Here is a 25898-nt window from a genome sequence, read left to right as displayed (position 1 = left end):
ACAGGCAGCGGAGAATCAAAATGGACAGTGATTAAGCAAATTTATGGACACCAAGACTGGGAGTGTAGTGAGGAAGACTATCAGAGCTTGCAGCGGGATCTGGAGCAGCTCGAAAAATGATGTGAAATATGGCAGATAGAATTTAATGCAGACAAGTGTGAAGTGTTGCACTTTGGGAGGACCAACCAGGCCAGGGTACACAGTGTGGTGGAAGAAAGGGATCTGGGAATACAGGTCCACAATTCATTCAAAGTGGCATCACAGGTAGATAAGGTCATAAAGCGACCTCTTGACACATTGGCCTTCATAAATTAAATTATTGAGTGCAGGAGCCGAGATGTTACGTTGAAGTTGCATAAGATTTTGGTGAGGCCTAATATGGAGTATTGTGTGCAGTTCTGGTCACCTACCTCCAGGAAAGAATTTACAAAGATGTTGCTGGGACTTAAGCACCTGAGTTATAGGGAAAGAACGAATGGGTTAGGACTTTATTCCCTGGAGTGTAGAAGAACAAGGGGAGATTTGATGGAGCTACATAAAATTATGAGGGGTATAGAAAGGGTAAATGCAAGCAGGCTTTTTCCACTGAGGCTGGGTGAGACTAGAACTAGAGGTCATGGGTTAAGGGCAAAAAGTGAAATATTTAAGGGGAACCTGAGTGGAAACTTCTTCAGTCAAAGGCTGGTGTGAGTGTGGAATGAGCTGCCAGCAGAAGTGGTGGATGTGGGGTTGACTGCAACACTCAGAACAGTTTGGATAAGTGGATGGGAAGGCTACGGTCCACGTGCAGGTTGCTGGGACTAGGCAGAATAACAGTTCAGCACAGACCTGATGGGCCGGTGGACCTGTTTCTGTGCTGTAGTGTTCTATGAAGCAATTACTGTAAAATCAGTCAGAGCATATCAAGTCCAATTTTATTGGAGTTTTGAAAGATCGTCACCGATCCCCTGATCTATTCTGCTGTCTCTGCATGTTCTCCAGGAACTCGAGGAGATGTTCAGTGTCAGTGAGGCCTCTCAGCTCCTCAATCATCTCGTCCAGGAGCTCTTCCCCCAGCATGAAGTCCTTTAGGTTGTAGAGCGATTTGCCAATCCGATGATCTGTAACCCTGTCCTGTGGAAAGTTGTAGGTTCGGATTTTTTCCGATCTCCCCCTGGTCCCAATCTGGTGAAAGGAAACGGTGCAGAGAGTCATAGAGTCAAAGGGCACTTCAGCATGGAAATGGTCCTTCAGCCCATCGAGTCTATGGGTGGGTCAGGAGGGGTCACAGGCACAGACAAAGATGGGGATGAGGAAATGGCATGGTGGGTTAGGAACAGGAACGAGAGGGATAACTAGGTGGTGGGTCAAGATCAGAAGGTAGGTACCGGGACGAACTGGCAGGTGGGTCAAGGTCAGAGGGTAAGGTACCAGGACAAGACTGAGGGTACCTGAGAGGTTGGTTGGAGGCAGGAGACGCGGACAGGGAGATGATTCCGGAGGGGTGGTTTGGAGAGAGAAACATGGGTCGGGGGAGCGGACACAGATGGAAGGGGGAGCTGGAGAGTTAGGTTGGGGAGAGGACATGGACACAAGGTGCGGGTCAGGGGAGAGGGACATGGATAGGAGGGGGAGCTGGTGGGATGGGTCAGAGAAAGGAGGTTGGGGGTGAGGGGTCACCAACAGGAGGGGTGGGTCGGGAAAGGACTGGCAAACGAAGAGGTCGGGGGGAGGGAATAGCAGATGGAGAGGTCAGGAGAAGGGGTCACAGACTGGAGGGAGGTACCCAGAGCCTACCTGAATACTGCGAGCTTGTTGCCGTCTGCTCGTCTCCTCCTCCAGCTTCCTGCCGTAGAGCTTGGCTCGCAGCATCTGCATGGCCCGTTCGCGATTCCGCAGCTGTGACCGCTCCTGCTGGCACTCAGACACCACACCTGCCCAGTGACAGACACACAAGCTAAGGGGCCCATCGCCATTTCTCATGTTCACCATACGACACAGGAGCTGAATTAGACCATTTGGCCCATTGAATCTGCTCTGCCATTTCAACACGGCTGATTTACTATCCCTGTCACCCCTTCCTCTTGCCTTCTCCTAGTAACCTTTGCACCCTCACTAATCAAAAACCTATTAACCTCCACTTTAAACATACCCAGTTGCTTGGCCTCCACAAACCCCTGTGGCAATGAATTCCACCGATTCACCACTCTCTGGCTAAAGAAATTGCTCCTCCTCTCCATTCTAAAAGGGCATCCGCCTATTCTGAGACTGTGCCCCCTGGTCTTAGACTCCCCCACTATAGGAAACATCCTCTCTATGTCCACTGTATCAAGGCCTTCAAATATTCAATAGGTTTGAATGAGATCACTGCTATGTTCTGAACTCCAGCGAGAACAAGCCCAGAGCCACCAAACCGAATGTATAGGTGATCATTGGTACATATACAGATGACAATAATGTTAGTGGTGTCATTGACAGCAAAAAATATTCTCAGGATTTACTGAGGGAGTTTGATCAGTTAGGTACGTGGCTCTAGGCCTGTACTTACTGCAGCTTAGAAGAATGAGGGTGGATCTCATTGAAACCTATCGGATATTGAAAGGCCAGGATAGAACAGATGTGGAAAGGAAATTTCCTATATTTGGGAAGTCTAGAACCAGAGCACATGGCCTCAGAGTAGAGGGGCATCCATTTAGAACAAAGATGAGAAGGAATTTCTTTAGCCAGAGAGTGATGAATCTGTGGAATTCAATGCCACAGATGGCTGTGGAGGCCACGTCATTGGATATAGTTAAAGTGGAGGTTGATAGGTTCTTGATTAGTCAGGGTGTCAAAGGTTACAGAGGGAGGCAGGAGAATGGGGTTGAGAGGGATAATAAATCAGTCATGGTGGAATTATCTGAGCAGGCTTGATGGGTTGAATTAATTAACTCTACTTTGATGTCTTCTGGTCTGGAATGGTAAATGGAGTTTGATTCAGATAAGTATGAGGTATTGTACTTTGGAAAGACAAGGGCAGACTTTCACAATGAACAGTCAGACTCTGAGTGTTGTAGAAGAGGGGTCTTGGACTACACAGACATGGTTCCCTGAAAATGCAGCCACTGGGAGATATGGTGATGAAGAAGGCCTTTGGCACATTGGACTTCATCATTCAGCACCCTGAGATGGGAGATTAATGGTGTGGTTGTACTTCCCTCACTAGAGACTCAACCTGCAAATTAACCTTTAGTGCGTGCAGGTTGAGTCTATAGCGAGGAAAGTAAATGTGATGTTAGCATTCATTTCAAAAGGACTAGAATATAAAAAGCAAGGAGGTAATGTTGAGACTTTATAAAGCACTGGTGGGGCCTCACATGGAGGTTTGTGAGCAGTTTTGGGCCCCTTAGAAAGAACATTTTGAAATTGGAGAAGGTTCAATGACTCCAGGTTTGAATGATTTGTCATATGAAGAGAAATTGATGGCTCTGGGTCGTATTCACTGGAATTCAGAATGAGAGGTGACCTCATTGAAACCTTTCAAATGGTGAAAGGCCTTGATAAGAGTGGATGTGGAGAGGATGTTTCCTTTGGTGGGAGAGTCTATGACCAGAAGACACAGCCTTAGAATAGAGGGGTGTCCTTTTAGAACAAAGATGGGGATGAATTTCTCAAGCCGGAGAGTGGTGAATCTTTGGAATGCTTTGCCACAGGCAGCTGCGGAGGTCAAGATTTTATATACACCTAAGGCAGAAGTTAATAGATTCTTGATTGGTCAGGGCATGAAGGGAACTGGGGAGAAGAAAGGAGATTGGGGTGAGAGGCAAATTGGATCAGCCATGAAATGTCGGAGCAGGCTCGATCGGCCAAATGGCCTAATTCTGCTCCTATATCTAATGGTCTTATGGTAAGGTCTGTCCTTAGCAACACTCCAAAGATGTACTGGTTAGTGAGCTGTGGATATGCTGACAATTGTGGGTCTGGCCATCCTCGGACTGTGTTGGTCGTTTACGTACATGTGACAAATGAAGCTACCGACATGTCAGTCCATGGCCTCCTCTTCTGCCACAATGAGGCCACTCTCAGGTCAGAGGAGCAATACCTCATATTCCGTTAAGGTAGCCCCCAACCTGATGGCATGAACATCAATTTCTCCCCGCCCTTCTACTACCCACTCTGACCTCTTACTTCTTCTCCACACCTGCCTATCACCACTCCCTAGGTCCCCTCCTCCTTCCCTTTCTCCCATTGTCCACTCTCCTCTCTTATCAGATTCCTTCTTCTCCAGCCCTTTACCCTTCCCACCCAGCTGGCCTTCTTCCCCTCCCACAACCTTTCCATTCTGACTTCTTCTCCTTCCCTATCCAGTCCTGATGAGGAGTCTCGACCTGAAACGTTGGCTGTTTGTTCATTTCTATAGATGCTGCCTGACCTGCTGAGCACCCCCAGCATGTTGTGTGTTGCTCTCAATTTCCAGCACCTGCAGAATCTCGTGGTTATATTTCTAATTTTTAAATACCCCAAATGTAGTCTCACCCATGTCTTGCACAGTTGTAAAATGACATCCCTGCACTCATCACCCTGTCCATTAAAAGCAAGTGTTCCAGATGCTTTCTTTACCACCTGACCCTCAGAGAAAAGTCAAAGCTGTTGTCATATTATTTAAGGAGTGAGTCTTCCCACCGGAGAGATTGTGGTTCCCTGGTCCCGGTGACCCTGTCCACGGGGATCAGAGCTGCCTGAACTCCAGGGAACGCCCCTTACCAGTCGGGATGTGGAGGATTCGGACTGCGCTGTCCGTTGTGTTCACATGTTGACCCCCGGCCCCACTCGCTCGCTTCGTTTCGATCCGCAGGTCCTTTGGGCTGATCGTCAGTTCAATCTGAGGAGAGCAATTCCAAAAGTCTACAGAAAGTCGTGGGAATGGCCCAGTCCATCACAGGAAAATCCCTCCCCGTTATTCAGCACATCTACAAGGAGCACTGCCACAAGAAAGCAGCATCCATCATCAAGGACCCTCACCATCCCGGCCATGCTCTCTCCTCACTGCTACCTTGTGATTCTGTTGTGTGAGTGTTCCGTCTGACTGCATCATCGCGTGGTACGGAAGCTGCGAGGCATTGTGAGGACGGTCAAATCTGCCGAGAGGATCACCAGGGATCACCATTTATGACTTTTACAGAGTATTGCAGATGAAGGGCCCAAAACATTGTTGAGGATCCCTACCACCCATCCCACAATCAGGAAGGAGATACAGGAGCATCAGCACTGGGATTGACAGACTGAGCTTCTTTCCTCAGGTTGCGAGACTAACGAATACGCTGTCACCACCGAGGTCTTGTCACTAGGACAGCGAGCTGTTTACTGTCTACCTCTGCTGCATGCTACATGCATTTTGAATTATATCTTACTGAGATAGTTGTGGTAGAATTGTTTTATGTTACGTGGGTGCATGTGGTCTGGAGAAATGCTATTTCAATGGGATGTATATATGTACAGATGTCAATAAACTTGAAGGTGAAGTTGAAATGTGCGATGGGGCAGTTGGACTCTGTATTTAACCGGAGCCGCTGGGAATGTGTGACGGGACAGTATGTGGGGAACTCAGTGGCTGCTTTCGCGAAGGAGCTTGATGCTAATACAACTCAGCCAATCCTGACTGTTGGGAGTTTTCTGTCAGCTCAGCAGAGAGAGGGTGGAGAGGGTGGCAGCGTATAAAGCAGAGCGGATACCTCGGTGGGCTGGGGTAACACCACCACAGTCATGGTGCTGGTGTGAATCCTGCCTTGCCTCTCGGTTCTGGGGATCCTCTGAACTCGGTGAACTCCCCCCTCGCACATCAGGCGTCCATAGCTCCCCTCACCACTCACGCTGGCAACAGCGTGCCGCAAACCCCCTGCAGGGAGAGAAGGAAAGTACCTTTACCGCCAGTTCAGACACAACGTAAACATTATATACAAAATATCTACAAGATCGGAAGAGTACAGAACAGTAGCGTAATGCTACTACAGCACCAATGGCCCGGGTTCAATTCTCACCACTGCCTGGACGGAGTTTGTATGTTCTCCCTGGGTGCTCTGGTTTCTGAACACATTCCAGAGATTATGGGTCAATTAGTGATGTGGGAGTAATTGTGGGGCATGGTATCGGGGGCTGGAAGGGCCTGTTACGGTGCTGTATCTCTAAAGAAATAAATAAGATCACAAGGATGTTGCCGGGACTTGAGGATCTGAGTTTATAGGGAAAGGTTGAGTAGGTGAGGACTTCAGAGAACGAGGGGAGATTTGATACAGGTTTTCAGAACGATGAAGGTAAATGCAAACTGGCTTTTTCCACTGATGTTGGGTGGGACTGCAACTGGAGGTCATAGGTTTAGGGTGAAAGGTGAAATGTTTAAGGGGAATCAGAGGGGGACCTTCTTCACTCAGAGGGTGGTGACAGTGTGGAATGAGCTGCCAGCAGAAGTGGTGGCTGAGGTTCGACTGAAGTTTGGATGCGTACGTGGGTGGAGGGCTATGGTCCAGGTACGGGTCAATGGGACGAGGCAGAATAAGAGGTTTCAACGATATCTCCCCTCGTTCTTCTCAACAGCGGCTACAGGCCCAGAGCCACCAAACGTTCCTCATGTGTTAACCCTTGTGAACCTCCTCTGGACCATCCCCAATGGAGGGGGGGAGGGGGAAAGAGGCACAAGTGGGAGGAGGAAGAGAGGGATGAGAGGGATCCTGGGGTTTCAATGGATGAGGGCCAGAAGAAGTGACAAGAGTCCAAGACAGGACAAGCCAGCATGTCAGAGGGCAGTGGGGCTGGAGGGCGTTAAGGAGAGAAGAAGACAGTAAGATAGGTTGGGTTTAAAGTTAATCTCTCAGTGACAAACACGGTCCCTACCTAGCTCACTGCGACGGTAGTCCAGCACGTCAAAGTCCCAGTGCTTGTAGGCTGCGTAGCCCTGGTACATTTCGAACATTTCTGCAGCAAACAGCATGGACTCCTGTCCGCCGACACCTGCTGTCACCTCCAGAATCAGGTCGTTGCTACTCGCCTCTTCCGAGGGAATCAGGAGTGAAAGGATCTGCAAATGAGGAGAAGAGGGTTCTAAGCACAGCCCTCAGCACCGGGACTTGGGCATGAGGCCACCCAGCTCTGATACATCAAATGTTGCTTCTTTCTCCTCCTCCAGCAGCAGCTGAGACAGGGGGAAGAAGCAGAAAACAACGTGCAGCCAGGCGGCATTTCAATGCTGGTGGTATTATACTGTTTAACTATATGGCATATATGCGCTTCATGTCAACTTGGACATCTACAGAATAATTTATTATCTGTTCATATTATTGTGCTAATATTATTTTATGTGCTGTATGTTCCTTAAGGTTGTTATGTCTGGGGGTGGTAGTGGGTTTAAGGTCCCACTACCTATTAAATGCTCCTAATGGTGTGTGTTTCAAAAGGCCTCTGATAACCAAGTCCAGCTCCTGGCCTTCACATGTAGCTTAGCTACCAAACCTGGCAGAACTGTTTCTACTGACAGGAGAAGGGGCAAAGGTAGGTTACTGGCATCTGAAGACCAGTCACTTCTGACAGATGGGACTCGTCAGTCGTGGTGGGCAGATCAGCTAGGAGAAGGAAAACTCCTTTGCCTTGCGGCTATACTGACTCACATGGAAGGCTTTGGGAGTAAACCCTGAGGGGAAGCAAATCAAGAACTGGAGCTTTAAGTTGAGTTTAACGCTGGCTGGCAACTCCTGCGACGCTGCTGGTGACAAACTGTATCGGTCTCGGCCGTTCCTTTGGATTCATCAGATGCGTAGAGAGGGGGAGCTTGCTACATGGGCAACAGCTTGCTGTCCATATCGGACTGCCCAGGCCTGCGTATCTAGACAGCTAGAACGCAACGTTCATGGTCAACCCTGATCAACAGAGGCTTCAGCATCATTATCTGATATATGCATTGTGTTTTCCACGTTGGTCCCCGAGGAACACTGGCTTCACTTAGCTGTAAACAAGTGTATGGTCGAATGACAATAAACTTGAACTTGATTAGTTATATTAATCTATAGTCAGATTCATTTATTTATCACATGCATCACAACATACAACGAAATGCATTGTTTCCGCTAACAAACAACACAAGGTAAAGGTTTGCTGGAGGGAGCCCTCAAGTGTCGCCACACCAACATTGCATGTCCACAACATCAGCAACAAAACACCCTACAGCTTCCACATCTTTAATGAGACATCCCACAAATATATTAAAAGATATTAGAAATGACAGCCCAGCCAAATGTTTCTCCTTGTTCCCAGTTCCCTCAGTTTTCTAGCACTTCGACAGAATGTCTGGTACGGAGGGGCCACTGCACAGGATCAGAAAAAACTGCAGAAAGTTGTCCCCAGCATCCAGGATACCTTCAAAAGGAGACATCTGCCATTAAGGAGCCCTATCACCCAGGATATGCCCTCTTTTCACTGTTGACATCAAGGAGGTGGGACAGGAACGTGAAGACACACATTCAATGATTCAGCAACAGTTTCTTCCCCCTTCACCATTACATTTCTAAATGGACAATAAACCCATGAATACCATCTCACTATTTTTGTGTGGGGTGTTTTTTTGCACTCTTTTTGCTCTGCTTATTTAATTTTTATATATGCTTCTTACTGTAATTTATAGATTTTTACGTATTACAACGTACCGCAAAGCAACAAATTTCACGTCATATGCTAGTGATAATAAACCTGATTGCGATTCAGGTTCTGAATACGAGCAGGAGACGGGAGCTAGTCTTACCTTGGTTTTCAGGCCCTGGATCGTTGCCTGGCAACCACTCTCTTCACTCTCTGCCAGCCTCTTCAGATCTGCGTCGTCATCTGCAACGCAGAAACGGTGTGTCATCTCCCGCACCCTGACTTCACCTGCCATCTAGAGAACATGTAGCCCCCCCCCACAGCCGGCTCAGAGTCTGGCAAAGAACCTCACTATCTTTGCTCAGTGGAGGGGATCTACCAGGCTGGGCTATAACTGATGTTTAAGGAAAATTTAAGGTGGGGTGGCCCTGTTGGTGAGGAATGAGATTCAGTCCTTTGCAAGGGGGGACATAGGATCAGGAGAAGTGGAGCCTGTGTGGATAGAACTGAGGAACAGTAAGGGCAAAAAGACCCTAATGGGTGTTGTCTACAGGCCCTCAAACAGTAGCATGGATATTGGGTGCAAGTTGAATAGGGAGTTAACATTGGCATGTGGCAAAGGTAATGTCGCAGTAGTTATGGGGGATTTCAACATGCAGGTGAACTGGGAGAATCAGGTTGGTGCTGGACCCCAGGATAGGGAGTTTGTAGAGTGCCTACGGGATGTATTCTTGGAACAGCTTGTACGAGAGCCGACCAGGGACAAGGCTATTCTGGATTTAGTGTTGTGTAATGAACAGGATTTGATAAACGATCTTGAAGTAAGGAGGTAGTGACCATTGGGAGGTAGTGACCATAATATGATAAGTTTTTATCTGCAATTTGAGAAGGATAAGGGCAGATCGGAGGTGTCAGTGTTGCAGTTGAACAAAGGAGACTATGGAGCCATGAGGGAGGAGCTGGCCAAAGTTAGATGGACGGATATCCTAGCAGAAAAGACAGTGGAACAGCAATGGCAGGTATTCTTGGGAATAATGCACAAGGTGCAAAATCAGTTCATCCCCCCCGAGAAGGAAGGATTCAAAGGGGGGAAAGGGGCCACAGTGGTTGACAAAGGAAGTCAGAGATTGCATAGCATTGAAAAAAAAGAAATATGACAGAGCTAAGGTGAGTGGGAAGAGAGATGATTGGGAAATTTTTAAGGAACAACAGGACTTAACTAAAAAGGCAATACAGGGAGAAAAAATGAAGTACGAATGCAAGCTAGCCAGGAATATAAAGGAGGATAGCACATTTTTAGGTATGTGAAGAGAAAGAAGATAGTTCAGAACAATGTTGGGCCCTTGAAGAATGAATTGGGTGAAATTGTTATGGGAAACACAGAAATGGCAGAAGAATTTAAAAAGTATTTTAGATCTGTCTTCACTAGGGAAGACACAAGCAATCTCCCAGATGTATGGATGGGCCAAAGACATAGAGTAACAGAGGAAATGAAACAGATTGACATTAGGAAGGAAACGGTGATGAGTAGACTGATGGGACTGAAGGCTGACAAATCCCCAGGTCCAGATGGTCTGCATCCTAGGGCACTAAAGGAGGTGGCTCTGGAAATTGCGGATGCATTGGTAATCATTTTCCAATGTTCCTTAGATTCAGGATCAGTTCCTGAGGATTGGAGAATGGCTAATGTTATCCCACTTTTTAAGAAAGGAGGGAGGGAGAAAACAGAGAACTATCGTCCTGTCAGCCTAACATCAGTAGTGGGGAAGATGCTAGAGTCCATTATTAAAGATGAAATAGTGGCATATCTAGATAGCAGTGATAGGATTGGGCCGAGCCAGCATGGATTTACCAAGGGCAAATCATGCTTGACTAATCTATTGGAGTTTTTCGAGGATGTAACCAGGAAGTTAGACAAGGGAGATCCAGTGGATGTAGTGTACCTCGGTTTTCAGAAGGCATTTGATAAGGTCCCACATAGGAGACTGGTGGGTAAAATCAGAGCTCATGGCATTGGGGGGAAGATATTGACATGGATAGAAAACTGGTTGGCAGATAGAAAGATAGATAGATAGATAGATAGATAGATACTTTATTCATCCCCATGGGAAAATTCAACTTTTTTCCAATGTCCCATACACTTGTTGTAGCAAAACTAATTACATACAATACTTAACTCAGTAAAAAAAATATGATATGCATCTAAATCACTATCTCAAAAAGCATTAATAATAGCTTTTAAAAAGTTCTTAAGTCCTGGCGGTAGAATTGTAAAGCCTAATGGCATTGGGGAGTATTGACCTCTTCATCCTGTCTGAGGAGCATTGCATCGATAGTAACCTGTCGCTGAAACTGCTTCTCTGTCTCTGGATGGTGCTATGTAGAGGATGTTCAGAGTTATCCATAATTGACCGTAGCCTACTCAGCGCCCTTCGCTCAGCTACCGATGTTAAACTCTCCAGTACTTTGCCCACGCCAGAGCCCGCCTTCCTTACCAGCTTATTAAGACGTGAGGCGTCCCTCTTCTTAATGCTTCCTCCCCAACACGCCACCACAAAGAAGAGGGCGCTCTCCACAACTGACCTATAGAACATCTTCAGCATCTCACTACAGACATTGAATGACGCCAACCTTCTTAGGAAGTACAGTCGACTCTGTGCCTTCCTGCACAAGGCATCTGTGTTGGCAGTCCAGTCTAGCTTCTCGTCTAACTGTACTCCCAGATACTTGTAGGTCTTAACCTGCTCCACACATTCTCCATTAATGATCACTGGCTCCATAGGAGGCCTAGATCTCCTAAAGTCCACCACCATCTCCTTGGTCTTGGTGATATTGAGACGCAGGTAGTTTGAGTTGCACCATATCACAAAGTCCTGTATCAGTTTCCTATACTCCTCCTCCTGTCCATTCCTGACACACCCCACTATGGCCGTGTCATCAGCGAACTTCTGCACATGGACATGGACATGCACAAGCAAAGGGTAGCGGTGAATGGGTGTTTCTCGGAATGACAGGTGGTGATTAGTGGGGTCACACAGGGCTCGGTATTAGGACCACAGCTGTTTACGACTTACATCAACGATTTAGATGAAGGCACTGAGAATAACATCAGCAAGTTTGCTGATGATACTAAGCTGGGTGGCGGTGTGACACGTGATGAGGATGTTAGGAGAATTCAGGGTGACTTGGATAGGCTGGGTGAGTGGGCAGATACTTGGCAGATGACGTTTAATGTGAATAAGTGTGAGGTTATCCACTTTGGGAGTAAGAACAGGAAGGCAGATTATTATCTGAACAGTGTAGAGTTAGGTAAGGGAGAAATACAAAGAGATCTAGGAGTCCTTGTTCATCAGTCACTGAAGGTGAATGAGCAAGTGCAGCAGGCAGTGAAGAAGGCTAATGGAATGTTGGCCTTTATTACAAAGGGAATTGAGTACAAAAGCAAGGAGATCCTTTTGCATTTGTACAGGGCCTTGGTGAGACCACACCTGGAGTATTGTGTACAGTTTTGGTCTCCAGGGTTAAGGAAGGACATCCTGGCTGTAGAGGAAGTGCAGCGTAGATTCACAAGGTTAATTCCTGGGATGTCCGGACTGTCTTACGCAGAGAGGTTAGAGAGACTGGGCTTGTACACGCTGGATTTAAGGAGATTGAGAGGGGATCTGATTGCAACATATAAGATTATTAAGGGATTGGACAAGATAGAGGCAGGAAATATGTTCCAGATGCTGGGAGAGTCCAGTACCAGAGGGCATGGTTTGAGAATAAGGGGTAGGTCATTTAGGACAGAGTTAAGGAAAAACTTCTTCTCCCAGAGAGTTGTGGGGGGTGTGGAATGCATTGCCTCAGAAGGCAGTGGAGGCCAATTCTCTGGACGCTTTCAAGAAGGAGCTAGATAGGTATCTTATGGATAGGGGAATCAAGGGATATGGGGACAAGGCAGGAACCGGGTATTGATAGTAGATGATCAGCCATGATCTCAGAATGGCGGTGCAGGCTCGAAGGGCCGAATGGTCTACCGCTGCATCTATTGTCTATAAAATAATTAATATTGATATTTAGAAATAAAGCATGGAACAGGCCGTTCTGGCCCAATGAGCCACACCCCCCAGCAACCACTGACTTAACCGTAGCCTAGTCACAGGACAATTTACAATGATCAATTAACTTATTAACAGGTACCTCTGTGGACTGCGAGAGGAAACTGGAGCACACCGAGGAAACCCATAGGCCCACGAGAAGGATGACGGACGTACAATCTTTTTACAGACAACGTTGGAATTGAACTCCGTTGCCCTGAGCTGTAATAACATCATGTTCACTGCTCTACTACCATGGCAGCCTTGAAGAACACGACCTACAAGTCCAAACAAAACTTCTGGATTATAGAGCAGTCGTCCTTCTTTCCTATGTTACTGTCTGGATCTAAGTCATGGGCCACTGGAACAACACCATCAAAAATCCCGACGAAGGACTTTGACGTTCAGCTGAAGGGACAGACGCACTAATACCAGCATACCGGAGGAGGCCAACGTGAACAACCTCTCCACCATGATAAAGCACGGTAGTGCAGCGGTTAGCGTAATGCTTTACAGCACCAGCAACTCGAGTTCGGTTCTCGCCGCTGTCTGTCAGGAGTTTAAATATTCTCCCCGTGACCGTGTGGATTTCCTCCAGGTGCTCCGGTTTCCTCCCACGTTCCAAAGATGTTCTGGGTAGTACGTTAATTGGTTATTGTAAATTGTCCTGATATTAGCATAGGATTAAGCAGCTCAGTGGGCTGAAAGGCTCTGTTCCACACTGTATCTCTAAGTAAAGTAAATAACGTTACTCCTACTCTGGTTGACAGGCCATATTATCCGGACGTCTAACTCACGTCTCCTCAAACCGATCCTTTACTCCCAGTTGAGGGAAGGTCAATATACAACTCTTAGAGATTCATTTGAATCTCAACCGAGAATCAGCCTGAAGAAATCCAACATGACATCCAAAAACTGGGAAGACATTACACTCAAAAGATACACCTGGAGGAAGTTGGCTCATGAGGGTACACGCGCTACAGGAGAACAACCTGCACTGTGCCGCAGAGGACAAGTGGCAGCCATGAGACGGAACAACCAAAAGACAACAGACAGTAGGTGCAGGAGTAGGCCATTCAGCCCTTCTAGCCAGCACCGCCATTCACTGCGATCATGGCTGATCATACACAATCAGTACCCCGTTCCTACCCTCTCCCCATATCCCTTGACCCTGCTATCTATAAGAGCTCTATCTAATACTCTCTTGAAAGCATCCAGAGACTTGGCCTCCACTGCCTTCTGGGGCAGAGCATTCCACATATCCACCACTCTCTGGGTGAAAAAGTTTTTCCGCATCTCTGTTCTAAATAGCCTACCCCTTATTCTTAAACTGTGGCCTCTAGTTCTGGGCTCACCCATCAGCGGGAACATGCTTCCTGCCTCCAGCATGTCCAATCCCTTAATAATCTTTTATGTTTCAATCAGATCCCCTCTCATCCTTCTAAATTCCAGTGTATACAAGCCCAGTCGCTCCAATCTTTCAACATATGACAGTCCCGCCATTCCGGGAATTAACCTTGTGAACCTACGCTGCACTCCCTCAATAGCAAGAATGTCCTTCCTCAAATTTGGAGACCAAAACTGCACACAATACTCCAGGTGGGGTCTCACCAGGGCCCTGTACAGCTGCAGAAGGACCTCTTTACTCCTATACTCAATTCCTCTTGTTATAAGGGCCAGCATGCCAATAGCTTTCTTCACTGCCTGCTGTACCTGTATGCTTGCTTTCATTGACTGATGTACAAGAACACCTAGATCTCGTTGTACTTCCCCTTTTCCTAACTTGACTCCATTTAGATAGTAATCTGCCTTCCTGTTCTTGCCACCAAAGTGGATAACCTCACATTTATCCACATTAAACTGCATCTGCCATACATTTGCCCACTCACCCAACCTGTCCAAGTCACCCTGCATTCTCATAACATCCTCCTGACATTTCACACTGCCACACAACTTTGTGTCATTGGCAAATTTGCTAATGTACTTTTAATCCCTTCATCTAAATCATTAATGTATATTGTAAACAGCAGCGGTCCCAGCACCGAACCTTGCGGTACCCCACTGGTCACAGCCTGCCATTCCGAAAGGGACCCGTTAATCGCTACTCTTTGTTTCCTGTCAGCCAGCCAATTTTCAATCCATGTCAGTACTCTGCCCCCAATACCATGTGCCCTAATTTTGCCCACTAATCTCCTATGTGGGACTTTATCAAAAGCTTTCTGGAAGTCCAGGTACACTACATCCACTGGCTCTCCCTTGTCCACTTTCATAGTTACATCCTCAAAAAACTCCAGAAGATTAATCAAGCATGATTTTCCCTTCATAAATCCATGCTGACTCGGACTGATCCTTCTACTGCTATCCAAATGTGTCGTAATTTCCTCTTTTATAATTGACTCCAGCATCTTTCCCACTACTGACATCAGGCTAACCGGTCTATAATTCCCTGTTTTCTCTCTCCCTCCTTTCTTGAAAAGTGGGACATCAGCCACCCTCCAATCCGCAGGAACTGATCCTGAATCTATAGAACATTGGAAAATGATTACCAATGCATCCACGACTTCTAGAGCCACCTCCTTAAGTACCCTGGGATGCAGACCATCAGGTCCCGGGGACTTATCAGCCTTCAGACCCAACAGTCTATCCAACACCGTTTCTTGCCTAATATAAATTTCCTTCAATTCATCCATTACCCTAGTTTCTTTGGCCACTATTACATCTGGGAGATTTTTTGTGGCTTCGCTAGTGAAGACAGATCCAAAGTACCTGTTCAACTCATCTGCCATTTCCTTGTTCCCCATAATAAATTCACCTGTTTCTGATTTCAATGGCCCAATTTTGGTCTTAACTATTTTTTTGCTTTTCACATACTTAAAGAAGCTCTTACTATCGTCCTTTATATTCTTGGCTAGTTTACCTTTGTATCTCATTTTTTTCTCCGCGTATTGCCTTTTTTGTTATCTTCTTTGCTCTTTAAAAGCTTCCCAGTCCTCCGGCTTCCCGCTCATCTTTGCTATGTTATACTTCTTCTCTTTTATTTTTATACTGTTCTTTACTTCCCTCGTCAGCCACGGCCGCCCCTTACTCCCCTTAGGATATTTCTTCCTCTTTGGAATGATCCGATTCTGCACCTTCTGCATTATCGGCCCAACCACTAACCACAGCCCCACTTACTCTTGCCCACACTGCACCAGAACAAGTGGATCTCGGATTGGTCCATACAACCACATGAGCACCGACCAATAAACAACCCCTTAGGAGAACATCACACTCAACTCAAGTGATCGCACTCCAGATTCCATCAATGTGGCTGACTCTTCAGGGAAATTTCTGAGGGGCAATAAACACCACTGCATGATGTGATGCCCAGACCCTGAATAAATAAGCAAATATTCTATGCATTGCGTCGTGGTAACAGAAAGTCTGGTGAGTGAAATGTTAACAAGATATATTACAGCTTTATTAAATTCTACATTTATAATGTTTAAGAGAAGCTTGGGCAGGTACATGGATGGTAGGGGTATGGAGGGCTATGGTCCCAGTGCAGGTCGATGGGATTTAACTGTTTGGCACTGACTAGATGGGCTGAAGGGCCTGGTTCTGTGCTGTACTTTATGATTCCAGTTAGAATCAGAATCTTTGCCTTTGACAAGGTGCCGCAGGTGAGGCTGCTTAGCAAGATAAGAGCCCATGGAATTACAGGGAAGTTACTAGCATGGGTGGAGCATTGGCTGATTGGCAGAAAACAGAGAGTGGGAATAAAGGGATCCTATTCTGGCAGACTGCCGGTTACCAGTGTAGTTCCACAGGGGTCGATGCTGGGACCGCCGTTCTTTATGATGTACGTCAATGATTTGGACTATGGGATTAATAGATTTGTGGCTAAGTTTGCCGATGATACAAAGATAGGTGGAGGAGCAGGCAGTGTTGAGGAAACAGAGCCTGCAGTGAGACTTAGATAGTTTAGGGGATTGGGCAAAGTAGTGGCAAATGAAATACTATGTTGGAAAGTGTATGGTCATGCACTTTGGTGGAAGAAATAAACGGGCAAACTATTATGTAGATGGGGAAAGAATTCAAAATGCAGAGGTGCAAAGGGACTTGGAAGTCCTTGTGCAGGATACTCTAAAGGTTAACCTTCAGTTGAGTCGGTAGTGAAGAAGGCAAATGCAATGTTGGCATTCATTTCTAGAGGTATAGAATATAAGAACAGGGATGTGATGTTGAGGCTCTATAAGGCATTCGTGAGACCATACTTGGAGTAGTGTGGGCAGTTTTCGGCTCCTTATTTTAGAAAGGATATACTGACATTGGAGAGGGTTCAGAGAAGATTCAAGAGAATGATTCCAGGAATGAAAGGGTTACCGTATGAGGAACGTCTGGCAACTCTTGGGCTGTATTCTCTGGAGTTCAGGAAAATGAGGGGGGGAGATCTCATAAAAACATTCTGAATGTTAAGAGGCCTGAACGGATTAGATATGGCAAAGTTATTTCCCATGGTAGGGGATTCTAGAACATGACAGTACAACTTCAGGATTGAAGGACATCCGTTTAGAACAGAGATGCAGAGAAATAACTTTAGTCGGAGGGTGGTAAATCTGTGGAATTTGTTGCCATGAGTGGCTGTGGAGGCCAAGTCATTGGGTATATTTAAGGCAGAGATAGAAAGGTTCTTGATTAGCCAGGGCATCAAAAGGTATGGGGAGAAGGCAGGGGAGTGGGGATGACTGGAAAAATTAGATCAGCCCATGATTGAATGGTGGAGCAGACTCGATGGGCCAAATGGCCTACTTCTGCTCCTATATCTTATGGTCCATCTTATCTTATAGGATCACTGTATGTTTCAATGATTAAACTGCTGGAGGATCTCAGCAACTATGGAAATGAATAAGCAGTCGATGTTTCAGGTTGCGGACTGGAAAGGAAGGGGGCAGAAGCCAGAATAAGAAGCTGGGTGGAGGGAAGCAATACAAGCTGGCATGTGATAGGTGAGACCAGGTGAGGTGGGTGGGGGAGGGAGGAGGGGATGAAGTGAATAGCTGGAAGTTGAAGAAGGAATCTGATAGGAGAGGAGAATGGAAGAAAGGAAAGGAGGAGGGTGGGCAGAAAGGGGAATGGAAAAATTGAGAAAGGGGAGAGGGTGGACAAGTTACCGGAAATTTGAGAAATCAACATTCAAGCCATTAAGTTGGAGGCTACCCAGGCAGAATATGAGGTGTTGCTCCTTCATATCCCCTACCTCACCAAGGGTTGAAAACCCGTCAGCTACCCTCACCTGGTTTGGCCCGTCGGCCGAGATGGTTTACAGGGGTGTGGCCACTGCGCGTGCTACAGCTACTTGAAGCCAAGGTAAAAGAGCTGAGCACCAGGTGGGGACCAAAGGTGGCCGAGTTGCCCTGAAACAGGGCACGGCAGATGCCCCCATCAGAGGTGCTACCCCTCCATTTGCCTATCCCAGCGTGTGAAGTCTGGCCTGGCAGACGGAGCGGAGGAGACCGATTAGTGGTCCAACGGTCAAGAAGGCAGGCCAGCAGGCGTTGGTGGAGACAAGGCACGTAGACGTCCAGGGCATCCATTGCAAGAGGTGGTGATGGCAGCAGGCAAAGGCAAACCACTGCTGTAACTTGCCCAGTACATGATTTCCTAATATGTCACAGCGGCGTGGAGGGAAATCGTCCGCCAACTGGAATTTCCAGATGCGACCTGTGGCCTCATCGTGACAGGGCGGTTGAGAAGGCCACGGATAGATGTGTTGGAAGGGGGATGTTGAGTGGAACTGAAAGATGAGGGGTTGTCCTCACATAGTGCCACAGAACTACTCAGCATGGGTACGGGCAGTTAGACCCCCTCGTCTCGTGCAGTCACGGAGAGAACGTACAAACGTCTTACAGACACAGAGGGGATTGAAGCCCGATCGCGATTGTCGATGGTGTAAAGTGCTACGCTTGCTGCTGTGCTACCGTGCGCGTTGCTCACCTTCCAGCAGGCTCTCAATGTCTCGCAGCTCCTGCTCCTTGGCCCTCAGCTGCAGCAGTTCGTTCACCACCGGTGCTAGCTCGCCCACTCGCCTCTGCAGCTCCCTGGTCGTGTCGTCACTCTCCAGCCCGGGGGGCGCCCGGCAGCCAGCGAGACTCTCCAGCGACTCCGCGTACTCCCGCTCCAGCTCCCTCAGGTAGCCCTGCAGCGAGCTGTGGCTAAACAGCTCCTCCACGGTGCGAGCACGGGACGGGCCTGCAGGGTCGAGAGGCCTGGAAGTGCCGAGCCCCATCTTCAGGTGAAAAGCCTTCCTCACACACCAGGGCTGAAGCTTGGCGAGGCACCGGCCTGCGCGAAGGTGGCCACAGGCAAAGTCCAGTAACGTCCGCCCGGCACTGAACATGTTTTTCTTACGTGGTCCTGCAGTTTGGCAATGGGATTCCACCAAGAGCAGAGCTTCCAGAGATCCCTGACCTGTGGATTAAATGAGCTTTTTATTTTCCACGTGTACATCGAACAGTCCCGTGGAAAGCATCAACAACACAGACCGAGGAAGCATCGCCAACATAGCATGCCCCGAACTTACTAACCCGCACCTCTTTGGAACGTGGGAGGAAACTGGAGCACCCGGAGGAAATGCATGTAGCCAAGATTCAAATTTATTTATCACACGTACACCAAAACGCACAGTAAAATGTGTCATTTGTGTTAACCACCAACACACCCGACGGTGTGCCGAGGGCACCTCACAAGTGTCGCCACACATTCTGGTGCCAACATGGCATGCCCACAATGCCCGGCAGAACAACACAGACAAGCAACAAAACAACAAAAGGAAAACCAACTCCTTCCTCCCTCAAACTGTCTGCAGACAGCGGTGGGAATTAAACCTGGGCAGCAGGCACTATCATCAGCTTTGCACTAACCACTACATTATCATGCCATCCCCAAGGCACACAACCTGTCAGCCACAACAGTAGTGGATACTGCCCAGTCTGTCACGGGTAAAGCCGTCTCCACCGTTGAACACATCTACATGGAGCTCTGATGTGGGATAGCAGCATCCATCATCAGGGACCCCCACCATCTCCTCACTGCTGCCATCAGGAAGGAGGTACAGGAGCCTCAGGACCTACACCACCAGGTTCAGGAACAGTTATTACCCCTCAACCATCAGGCTTCTGAATCATTGGGGACCCAAGTCACCCCAACCACAAACTGTTCCAGCTGCTACCATCCAGGAAACGGTACCGCAGCATAAAAGCCAGGACCTAAAGTCTCCAAGACAGCTTCCTCCACCAGGCTGTCAGACTGATAAATTCACACTGATACAATTGTATTTCTATCTTATATTGACTGTCCTATTGTACATACTATTTATCATAAATTACTATAAATTGCACATTTAGATGGAGAAGTAATATAAAGATTTTTACTCCTCATGTATATGAAGGATACTGTATAAGTAATAAAGTTTGTTCAATTCAACTTCACTCACCACAACACTGAACTATTCCCGCAACCTATGGGCTACTTTCAAGGACTCTTCAAACCATTTTCTTGATATTTATTGCTTACTTATTTATTATTATTAATTTTTTCTTGTTATATTTGCACAGATTGTTGCCTTTTGCACATTGGTTGTTTGTCCACCCTGTTGGGTGTGGTCGTTCATTTATTCTATTGTGTTGCTCGTACTTACTGTGAATGTCCATAAGAAAACGAATCAGAGGTTTGTATGTTGTTCAAAGTAAATTTATTCTCAAAGTACATATATGTCACCAGAAACCACTGTGAGATTAGTTTTTTAGTGGGCATACTCCCAGAACTATAATAGAATCAACTAAGGACTACTCCCAACAGAGTGGACAACAAAGGTACAAACTGTGCAATGATAAAACAGAAATAAAAAAAAATAAATAAGCGATAAATATCGAGAATGAGAGATGAAAAGTCCTTGAAAAGACTCATGATAGATTGTGGGAACAATTCAATGACGGGACAAGTGAATTTGAGTGAAGTTATCATACCTGGTTTAAGAGCCAAATGGGTGAGGGGTAATTATTGTTCCTGAACCTGGTGGTGTCCCTATAATTGTACATCCAGCCAACATATATGTACGTTGACAATAAATCTACTTTGAACACTGGGTGCCATGGCAACGTAGCAGTTAGTGCGATGCTATTAAAGCAAGGGGTGTTGGAGTTCAGAGTTCAATCCCGGCATCCTCCCCGCGAATGCACGGGTTTTCCCCGGGAGTTCCAGTTTCCTCCCACAGTCCAAAGACGTACTGGGTAGGTTAACTGATCATTATAAATTGTCCCGTGATTAGGTTAGTGTTATTCAGGGTTGTTGGATGGATGGGGGGGGGTTGCTGGGTAAATCATTTTGAAGGGCATATACTGTGCTGTATCTCTAAGTAAAATAAACAGTGAATTCAATGACTTTCTGTTCTGTAAGCTCTCCCAGAACTTGTAACATGGGCTGTCTGCAGTACACTGATCCATAGTTATCCCTCTGCCTTCAGCATCCTCCCTCCTCATCGCACTTCCTTCAGCACTACATTTCCTCTGCCCTCTCGACCATGTGAATCTCCTTCCTTCCTCCTCTCCGATGTGACTCCCCCCACCCTCCCCATCCCTACATTTCCTCTGCCCTCTCTTTACAACGCCTCCTCTCCGGCCTGTGATGCTGGTTTCACTGCTATTCCCTCAGTGCTCCATTCCTGTCCCTCCTGGCGTGACGATCCCTCTTCCCGTCTTTCCTACAAGTGACGCTCCCTCTTCCCTAGTCCTCCTTTCCTCCCTCTCCCCCACGGTGCGGCGCTCCCTCCAGCCTCCCCCACGGCGCGGCGCTCCCTCCAGCCTCCCTCTCCCCCACGGTGCGGCGCTCCCTCCAGCCTCCCCCACGGCGCGGCGCTCCCTCCAGCCTCCCTCTCCCCCACGGTGCGGCGCTCCCTCCAGCCTCCCTCTCCCCCACGGTGCGGCGCTCCCTCCAGCCTCCCCCACGGCGCGGCGCTCCCTCCAGCCTCCCTCTCCCCCACGGCGCGGCGCTCCCTCCAGCCTCCCTCTCCCCCACGGTGCGGCGCTCCCTCCAGCCTCCCTCTCCCCCACGGTGCGGCGCTCCCTCCAGCCTCCCTCTCCCCCACGGTGCGGCGCTCCCTCCAGCCTCCCCCACGGCGCGGCGCTCCCTCCAGCCTCCCTCTCCCCCACGGTGCGGCGCTCCCTCCAGCCTCCCCCACGGCGCGGCGCTCCCTCCAGCCTCCCCCACGGCGCGGCGCTCCCTCCAGCCTCCCCCACGGCGCGGCGCTCCCTCAGCCTCCCTCTCCCCCACGGTGCGGCGCTCCCTCCAGCCTCCCTCTCCCCCACGGCGCGGCGCTCCCTCCAGCCTCCCCCACGGCGCGGCGCTCCGTGCTCACCGATGAGGATGCGCAGTCGCTGTTCGTGATCAGGGAGTGCGGCCTCGATCCGCGGCAGAAGACGGTCAGACCGGCGAGTAGAGCCCGAGGATCCGCAGGCCGCGCTAAGCCCCGCCCCCTCCCCGCTGTCTGTCCTTTCCACCGATGGGGCACTTTCCCAGGCGCAATGCCTGATGGTCTCTTTCTGCCGCCATCATCACATCCAAATATAGTGCTCAAATCGTTCAGGGGGTACTTCAAGTCATGATCCTAGTATGCTTCATTCCTATTTTCCTGTTTTATCGCGTCAGGAAAAATGGAGATGGTGGAAAATAGGTAAAGTAGCCCATTTGTCCTTTCGTGTCTGCTCTACTAGACAGGTATATGGAGGAGGCAGGGTTTAAGGGTCAGCACAACATTGTGGGCCGAAGCATTGTGTACTGTGCTATACTATTCTATGTTCTAACACCCACTGTCATGGCGAATTTTTTTAAAAAAAAGTATATCTGTGGCAATTGTGTTGCCATGTCCGCAAAAATAAAAACTTTAGAAATGCGGCTCTGCGCATCACGATAACCACCTTCCTCTTCATCTACACTTCTTGTTGCCTCAGGAAAGCAGCCAGCAAAATCAAGGTCCCCACCCATTATGGACATTTTCTCTGTTCCTCTCTCCTAGTGGACAGAAGACAAAACGCCAGAAAGCATGCACCACTAGGCTCAAGGAGAGCTTCCATCCCACTGATATAAGACTATTGAGTGGTTCTCTAGTATGATAAGATGGACTCTTAACCTCACAATCTACCTTGTTATGATCCTGCACCTTATTGGAAAGCGGCCAGTGAGTGAGTGGGCCAGTGAAGGAGTGGAGATTTGAGGCTTTGACTTGAGAGATTCTGGCAGTTGGACTGTGCAATCAAGTCAATCAAGATTTGAATAGCTCAGCAGAAAGCTGTTGATTAGACAATCAAGATTTGAATAGCTCAGACTCAGCAGAAAGCAGTTGATTGGGCAATCGAGGCTTCAATGAGAAGAGGCTGAGGACGAGCTTCACTCCAAGTGAGGTAAGGCAGGGTAAGCTCCTTTCAAAGGAGAAAGTAACAAAAGTTGAGGCAAGTATTGGGTAGGTCATGGCAGCTGAGATCGGCCCTGTGGTTTGTTCATCCTGCAGCATGTGGGAAATCAGGGAGACTTCCAGTGTCCCTGACGACTATGGGTGCAGGAAGTGTGTCCAACTGCAGCTTCTGGCAGACCGCATTGAGCGTCTGGAGCTGTGATTCGATTCATACTGGAGCATCCGCGATGCTGAGAAAGTCGTGAATAGCACGTTCAGTGAGTTGGCCACACCGCAGGTAAAGGCTACACAGGCAGAAAGGGAAGGGGTGGCCACTAGACAGCGTAGCAGTAGGCAGGTAGGGCAGGAGTCCCCTGAGGTCATCTCCCTCCTAAACAGATATACTGTTTTGGATACTGTTGGGGGAGATGTCTCACCAGGGGAAGGCAGCAGCAGCCAAGTTCATGGCACCATGGGTGGCTCTGCGGCACAGGAGGGAAGGAAAAGGAGTGGGAGAGCTATAGTGATAGGGGATTCGATTGTAAGGGGAATAGATAGGCGTTTCTGCGGCCGCAAATGAGACTCCAGGATGGTATGTTGCCTCCCTGGTGCAAGGGTCAAGGATGTCTCTGAGCGGCTGCAGGACATTCTGGAATGGGAGGGTGAACAGCCAGTGGTCGTGGTGCACATAGGTACCAACGATATAGGTAAAAAATGGGATGAGGTCCTACAAGGTGAATTTAGGGAGTTAGGAGATAAACTAAAAAGTAGGACCACAAAGGTAATAATCTCTGGATTACTACCAGTGCCACGTGCTAGTCAGAGTAGAAATAGGAGGATATTTCAGATGAATATGTGGCTTGAAAAATGGTGCAAGGGGGAGGGATTCAAATTTCTGGGGCATTGGAACCAGTTCTGGGGGAGGTGGGACTGGTATAAACAGGATGGTCTGCACCTGGGCTGGACTGGAACCAATGTCCTAGGGGGAAAGTTTGCTACTGCTGTTCAGGAGGCTTTAAACTAATGTGGCAGGGGGATGGGAACAAGTGCAGAGAGACAGAGGGGTGTAAAATAAGGGTAGAAGCAAAAAGTAGTAAGGTGAAAAGTAAAAGTGGCAGGCAGGCAAATCCAGGGCAAAAAGCAAAAAGAGCCACTTTTCAACGTAATTGTATAAGGGCTAAGAGTGTTGTAAAAACAAGCCTGAAGGCTTTGTGTGTCAATGCGAGGAACATTCGTAACAAGGTGGATGAATTGAATGTGCAGATTGTAATTAATGAATATGATAGAGTTGGGATCACAAAGACATGGCTCCAGGGTGACCAAGGATGGGAGCTCAACATCCAGGGATATTCAATATTCAGGAGGGATAGACAGGAAAGAAAAGGAGGTGGGATAGCATTGCTGGTTAGAGAGGAGATTAATGCAATAGAAAGGAAGGACATTAGCCTGGAGGATGTGGAATCGATATGGGTAGAGCTGCATAACACTAAGGGGCAGAAAACGCTGGTGGGAGTTGTGTACAGGCCACCTAACAGTAGTAGTGAGGTTCGGGATGGCATTAAACAGGAAATTAGAAATGCGTGCAGTAAAGGAACAGTAGTTATAATGGGTGACTTCAATATACATATAGATTGGGTGAACCAAATTGGTAAGGGTGCTGAGAAAGAGGATTTCTTGGAATGTATGCAGGATGGTTTTCTGAACTAACATGTCGAGGAACCAACTAGAGAGCAGGCCATTCTAGATTGGGTATTGAGCAATGAGGAAGGGTTAGTTAGCAATCTTGTCGTGCGAGGCCCCTTGGGTAAGAGTGACCATAATATGGTGGAATTCTTCATTAAGATGGAGAGTGACATGGTCACAGAAACAAAGGTTCTGAACTTAAAGAAGGGTAACTTTGAAGGTATGAGACGTGAATTAGCTAAGATAGACTGGCAAATGATACTTAAAGGGTTGACGGTGGATATGCAATGGCAAGCATTTAAAGATCGCATGGACGAACTACAACAATTGTTCATCCCAGTTTGGCAAAAGAATAAACCACCCGTGGCTAACAAGGGAAATTAGAGATAGTATCAAGTCCAAAGAAGAAACATATAAATTAGCAAAAAAAAGCGGCACACCTGAGGACTGGGAGAAATTCAGAGACCAGCAGAGGAGGACAAAGGGCTTAATTAGGAAAGGGAAAAAAGATTATGAGAGAAAGCTGGCAGGGAACAAAAAAACTGAATGTAAAAGCTTTTATAGATATGTGACAAGAAAAAGATTGGTCAAGACAAATGTAGGTCCTTTACAGTCAGAAACAGGTGAATTGATCATAGGGAACAAAGACATGGCAGACCAATTGAATAACTACTTTGGTTCTGTCTTCACTAAGGAGGACATAAATAATCTTCCGGAAATAGTAAGGGACCGAGGGTCTAGTGAGATGGAGGAACTGAGGGAAATACATGTTAGTAGGGAAGTGGTGTTAGGTAAATTGAAGGGATTAAAGGCAGATAAATCCCCAGGGCCAGATGGTCTGCATCCCAGAGTGCTTAAGGAAGTAGCCCAAGAAATAGTGGATGCATTAGTGATAATTTTTCAAAACTCCTTAGATTCTGGATTAGTTCCTGAGGATTGGAGGGTGGCTAATGTAACTCCACTTTTTAAAAAAGGAGGGAGAGAGAAACCAGGAATGGGGAATTATAGACCGGTTAGTCTGACATCGGTGGTGGGGAAAATGCTAGAGTCGGTTATCAAAGATGTGATAACAGCACATTTGGAAAGAGGTGAAATCATCGGACAAAGTCATCATGGATTTGTGAAAGGAA

General features: G+C 47.7%; 1 protein-coding gene across 2 annotated transcripts; it reads right to left on the bottom strand.

Annotated features, from left to right (window-relative positions):
• Nucleotides 1–895: 895 nt before the first annotated feature.
• LOC140730240 (peptide chain release factor 1-like, mitochondrial) lies at nt 896–22175 on the bottom strand. 2 transcript variants are annotated; one of them, XM_073050417.1, is made up of 8 exons: nt 22054–22175; nt 18636–19109; nt 8744–8823; nt 6847–7030; nt 5691–5854; nt 4723–4840; nt 1777–1913; nt 896–1164 (listed from the first exon to the last, which is right to left on the bottom strand). In XM_073050417.1, exons 2-8 carry the CDS (start codon nt 19036–19038, stop codon nt 937–939), a joined length of 1314 nt encoding a protein of 437 aa, XP_072906518.1. In that variant the 5' UTR covers nt 19039–19109; nt 22054–22175; the 3' UTR covers nt 896–936. The 2 variants fall into 2 exon arrangements, with proteins under 2 accessions (XP_072906518.1, XP_072906519.1); XM_073050418.1 differs by lacking the exon at nt 18636–19109 and having other exon boundaries at nt 22054–22160.
• Between the last annotated feature and the right edge of the window lie 3723 nt (nt 22176–25898).

Source organism: Hemitrygon akajei, chromosome 7 (assembly GCF_048418815.1).
Source record: "Hemitrygon akajei chromosome 7, sHemAka1.3, whole genome shotgun sequence".
Classification (NCBI taxonomy): Eukaryota; Metazoa; Chordata; class Chondrichthyes; order Myliobatiformes; family Dasyatidae; genus Hemitrygon; species Hemitrygon akajei.
The sequence above is the reverse complement of the archived record's forward strand: the minus strand, read 5'-3'. Positions and strand labels throughout refer to the sequence as shown.

Bases quoted from the DNA above. Each gene is read 5' to 3' on its own strand.
- LOC140730240 (XM_073050417.1), bottom strand. From the start codon at position 19,038: ATGTTCAGTGCCGGGCGGACGTTACTGGACTTTGCCTGTGGCCACCTT. The intron at 4,841-5,690 runs GTATCCGCTCTG...TGCTCTCCTCAG, and splicing joins TGTTACCCCAGCCCACCGAG to ATTGAACTGACGATCAGCCC. The intron at 1,914-4,722 runs GTAAGGGGCGTT...GTCACTGGGCAG, and splicing joins AATCCTCCACATCCCGACTG to GTGTGGTGTCTGAGTGCCAG.